At 35.6% G+C, this 5743-nt stretch overlaps 1 protein-coding gene across 2 annotated transcripts in view; it reads left to right on the forward strand.

Annotated features, from left to right (window-relative positions):
- The window catches only part of OPTN (optineurin), a 60066-nt gene that overhangs the window by 35066 nt on the left and 19257 nt on the right, over positions 1-5743 (forward strand). For both annotated transcript variants that reach the window (XM_006776165.2, XM_006776166.2), the window contains exons 8-11: positions 1006-1121; positions 2458-2607; positions 3150-3243; positions 5181-5339. In XM_006776165.2, the coding sequence (XP_006776228.1) occupies positions 1006-1121; positions 2458-2607; positions 3150-3243; positions 5181-5339 (519 nt within the window). The remainder of the gene's footprint in view (positions 1-1005; positions 1122-2457; positions 2608-3149; positions 3244-5180; positions 5340-5743) is intronic.

The following is a 5743-nucleotide window of genomic DNA, read 5'->3' on the forward strand; positions in this document are numbered from 1 at the left end:
CCAAAAAATTAAGCTACCTAGAAATAACCTTAACTAAAGAGGTAAAAGACCTCTACTCAGAAAACTACAGGACGTAGAAAAAAGATATAAAGGAAGACATAAACAGATGGAAGAACATACCGTGTTCATGGATTGGTAGAATCAACATCATTAAAATGTCCATACTACCCAAGGCAATCTATAAATTCAATGCACTTCCCATTAAAATATCAATGGCATATTTCACAGGCCTAGAACGAACTCTCCAAAAATTCATCTGGAATAAAAAAAGACCCCAAATAGCTGCAACGATCCTGAAAAAGAACAAAGTAGGAGGAATCTCAATACCAGATATCAAGCTGTATTACAAAGCAAAAAAAATTAAAATAAAAATAAAAAATAAAAAAAGAGCTACAATAACCCATACAATTTAGGTAATTCATTTACTTAACAAATATATATTGTGAAAGACCCTCTACTTTCTAGAAAATGGAGAACATTTAAAAAACTGAGATGAAGGGACAACCCGTGAGTAATAGTACCCAGTTCACTAAAACTATTTGATAACCAATAATAGATAAAGAAGTACTGAGACTTCCAAGGCACCATAAAAGTCACTGACAAAAATTCTAGAGCTTCATGGAGAAAGGTGGTACAGAGAAAAGAGTTGAGTTTACTAGAAACATAAACCTGACAGGGATATGGGTTTGAGTTGCTAACTGAATAAATTAGATTATGCTTTGACACCACTGTGATCTATGATCCCCTGAACTATGATCAGGATTCATTTTAATTATGGCAAAGTTATTATCACAAGTGCATCCCAATTGATCTATTAATACTCTATAAGGGAACAGTTGTATCCATAATTTTTTTTATATAAGATATTTGGGGCATTCATTGTCAAAAGTTTAATCCTATCACCAGTCAGTCTTAAGTGGACACTAATGGTTCACACTGTATTCCCCACAAAGAGGTGCTTTTAATCTGTGGTGCAAATTATGTTTGGGATTTTCTGTACGACAGGTTGGAAGTGAAGTGGAAGCCTTGAATCTTCAGGTGACAGCTCTGTTTAAGGAGCTTCAGGAGGCTCATATGAAACTCAGTGAAGCTGAGCTAATGAAGAAGAGACTTCAAGAAAAGTAAGAATGAGAGAGGAATTTTATCTTCCTTCATAAAATGTACATTTTTATATAATATATTACTGTATGAAAAATTTTGTTACTGTGTTACTGACCAAAACAAAAATAGAGATCTAATTAAAATATGAATTCAGAAAACACTAATGTTCAGGTTAATATATAAACATGAAACACTTATAGTGATGTGGGGGAATGGGGCCTGGGGACTCGACTCCGATTCTGCTGTTTGAGGACATTTGTTAAGCATGCTAGCCTATCTGAGGACCTGTAAAAAGCAGTGAAGTGGATCTTTTGTGACTTACATTAGCTGACATGTGAACAAACATAAAAGAAAGCTGCAAATATCAAGAACTTAAGTGAGATTTACTTAGAAATTTTTTTTTCAAATAATTATAAAGGCTAACAAATAAATTGAGAATTTTGCATTTGCTGGTTTCTCTTGATGTAAGAGGTTACCCCCACCCCCACTCCCAAATTTAAAAAAGTTAAGTTGATGTTGTTCTTTTGGCTTAGTAGTCAAACATATTCCCAGTCCCAGCATAACATACAAACATGTTTGCTTCAAGTTACATTTTCCAAGGCTGTAATTTCCAACATGGCAGTTATAGCTAAGAATTTGGCCAAACAGACCTTAGGTTGAAATATGGATCTACAATTTATTTGTGGTATTAACATTGGGCAAGTTATTTATTTAACCTCTCTGAGCCTCAGTTTTATTATTTGTAAAATTTGTGTCATAATTCCGATGTCATAGTGTATTAAGTGAGATCATGTTCAACATGCTTGGCATTGATGCCTTGCACATAATTATCACTGATTTATATTTGCTATTATTATATTGAAATTCTTTTTTTGATCTTTAAGAGAACTTAGGGTATTTGCTTTTCCCCTGTTGAATCTTTGTCAGAAGTCATAGTCTTTTTGCTTAACAGAACCCATCACTTTTTAAAATACAAAAGATATCCATGGATCACCATATGAGAGGCATCTTCAGGCAATTTACTACTCTGGTCTGTGACTAAAAAATATATTTGCATGACTACTTAATTATTACAAGTGGGCAGTAGTTTGTGTGATCTTATATCTGTGCTTTTTTATGTTAAGCATAAGGGTTCAAAAATATGTACATTTTTTTTATGTGTAGGCATAGGGGTTCAGAAAAACTACTTGCTTCTAGTCAAGAAGGGGGATAGAATAGTTTATTTTGTACTATTAAATCCTTGAAAAACGCAATCCAAAAATTCTTTATATTTGCTATATAATCTTTGGATTTGTTTAAAAACCACAGAAAATGAGGGAGCCTTGTATATCTTCATGTTATTTTTATCTTTCTTAGATGTCAGGCCCTTGAAAGGAAAAATTCTACAACCTCATCAGAGCTGAATGAAAAGCAAGAGCTTGTTTATAATAACAAAAAGTTAGAGCTACAAGTGGAAAGCATGCGATCAGATATCAAAATGGAGCAAGCAAAAACAGAAGAGGAAAAGTGAGTATGCTGTGATTGAATGGCTACTTGCACAAAGAAGATAGCTCTTTTATACAGATTGAAATTAGGATTTTAAAATACATTTACATTTTTTTCTTTTATTTGAAGAGTGCTAGGAGACTTTTCTGAGGAGATAAAATTTAAGTTTTATAACAAACATAAAAATTACTTGTAATCTTATTTTGATTTTTTGGAAAAAACTGTTTTCTTTGAGAGTAAGAAAATGCTTGTAGGTGGTGGGATGGTAAAAGTAAGAGAAAAGAGCCCTGGCTGGTGTGGCTCAGTTGGTTGAGCATTGGCCCATACACTGGAAGGTCGCCGATTTGATTCCCAGTCAGGGCACATGGCCAGGTTGTGGGATTGGTCCCCAGACAACACAATCAATATTTCTCTCTATTTAAAAAAAAATCAATAAAAACCTTTCTTCTTTAAGTCGGAGAAAAGATTTTGCTCCTTGAGTGTTCAGAAGGTTGAGAGGCAAGACTGTAAGTTTCCATGATATTTTTCCCCAAGATTCCATTTCTCAATTTCTTTTTAAACAGGTCCAAATTAGCCACTCTACAGCTGACACACAACAAACTTCTTCAAGAATTCAGTAATGCATTGAAAACAGTTGAAGAATTAAAACGGAAAGAGGTACTCATAGAAAAAAATACTTTGATAGCCTAGTAAGGAATGGAAACTATTGAACATTTTATATGTAAAGTAGTTGCATTGATCTTTAACTAAATCTGGTTTCAAAGGTTGTTTTTCAGTTTATAATTGACTAGAGGCCTGGTGCACAAGATTCGTGCACTGGGGGCAGAGGGGAGTCCCTCAGCCTGGCCTGGGTCCTCTTGTAATCCGGGACCCCTCGGGGGATAGCCAGCAGTCAGACATCCGTCTCGCAGTCTGGGGCTCTCGCAGTCAGAGACCCCTTGCTCATTACCGCCTGCCTGCGCTTGCCAGCCATGAGCCCGGCTTCTGACTGAGCAGCGCTCCCCCTGTGACCACCAGGGGGCAGCTCCTGCATTAAGCATCTGCCCCCTGTTGGTCAGTGCACATCATAGCGACCGGTCGTTCTGCCGTTCGGTCGATTTGCATACTATGCTTTTATTATATAGGATAGGATTTCTTGTGTCTAAGTGCTTATAACTTCTGATGTTCCATGTATGTACAGGCATGCCTCAGAGATATTACAGGTTCACTTCCAGACCACTGCAATAAAGCAAGTCACTTGAATTTTTTGGTTTCTGAGGGTATATAAAAATTATGTTTCACTATACTATAGTTTATTAAGTGTACAATAGCTTTATGTCTAAAAAATCTACATACCTTAATTTAAAAAATACTTTATTGATAAAAAATGGTAACCATCATCTGAGCCTGTAGCAAGTTTAATCTCTTTGCTGGTGGAGGGCAAATTTGTAATAAACACAGTATCTGCAAAGCACAATAAAGCCAAGTGCAATAAAATGAGGTATGCCTGTATAATGTGCTTTTTGTACAAAGTGGTGCTAATGTCCTATTGTCAGGGAGTAAACTAGCATTTCTCAGAATGGGTGGGTTTGTAGGAGAGCTGAGAGCATGGGCTCCTCTGTGAGTAGTGCATAGTGAGATTGCTGGCTGGGGCTGGAGAGGACATCTACTGAATGGAGCTATTACAAGGCTAGCTTGTCTTCTATCAGTGAACCTAAGACCCTGGACTTACTGGGCTGCAACTTAAATTAGTAATAATGCCCAGCATGATGTGATCATTTTAACACCATGGATAGGTATGCGTGGTTACAAATGTGTTAAATAACCTAATGGGAGGAGTCCTTTCACAATGTATACACATATCAAATCATCACATTGTACATTTTAAATATCTTATAATTTTATAATTTTATTTGCCCATTTTACCTCAGTAAAGCTGGAATAAATAAAGATGATGGAAGCTTTGACTTAGATGGAGCCTTTGAGCTTATATCCTTATAAATACACTTTTTTTTCATTTATTTTTTAATAGATTATTGTTCTTCTCTAGGACCTATTACATTTTTTAAAATATATTTTTATTGATTTCAGAGAGGAAAGGAGAGGGAGAGATAGAAACATCAATGATGAGAGAGAATCATTGATTGAATGCCTCCTGCACGCCCCCTACTGGTGATCAAGCCCACAACCTGGGCATGTGTCCTTGACTAGAATCGAACCGGGACCCTTCAGTCCACAAGCCAACGCTCTATCCACTGAGCCAAACTGGCTAGGGCTAGGGTATACATTTTTAATGTAAACATTTTTCATCTTTCCACCGACTTTACAAAGTAAGAGTAATGTGAATGAAAAAGTAGCAATATTAGCAAGTTACAACCTCACTGAAATTATAATTTCCCTTATTTTAGTGTCTTCTTTTTTATTGTTTTAAATTAGATAATTATTATTTGTAAGTCATAAGTTTAATGAATATAACTTTCCAAGTAAGTTATCATTGCTAATTAACAAAACCGCATAGAGCCAATCATTTAAAAAAATAAACCATTAGATAATCTTTTACTAAAATAGACTGAATTGTTTGAAAACCATTTCTAGAATAAACTTGTCTTTTACAGTCAGAAAAAGTGGATAAGGTGGTGCTGCAGGAGCTAAATGAAAAACTGGAACTGGCAGAGAAGGCGCTGGCTTCCAAGCAGCTTCAAATGGATGAGATGAAGCAGACCATCGCCAAGCAGGAGGAGGACCTGGAAACGATGACAGTTCTCAGGGCGCAGGTAAGCTGAGTGAAGCCAACCCTACTTACGTTCTCAAATAGGACCTTATTTTATATTATTTCCATTAATATTTTTTAAAAATTTTTAATTGAAGTATATCACATGTGGAAAGTGCACCAAACTTTTATGTGTAGAGCTCAATGAAGTTATCCATTCTACAGTTGATAGTTGAATTATTTCCAGTTTGCAGAATTGTGATTAATGTTACTGACATTCTTGTGCCTGTCTCTTTGTTTAACTGTACATTTTTTTCTGTTGGCTACATAACTAGGAATGGAATTGCAGGTTCATAGAGTATGCACGTACTGAGTGGTTCTTTTTTAATTAAAAAAACAATTTTTATTTAATAAATCTTTCATGTTGAAAACATTACATATGTCCCCCTTCCCCCCACCCCTATTGAC

The sequence above is a fragment of the Myotis davidii genome, unplaced genomic scaffold (assembly GCF_000327345.1).
Source record: "Myotis davidii unplaced genomic scaffold, ASM32734v1 scaffold749, whole genome shotgun sequence".
Lineage (NCBI taxonomy): Eukaryota > Metazoa > Chordata > Mammalia > Chiroptera > Vespertilionidae > Myotis > Myotis davidii.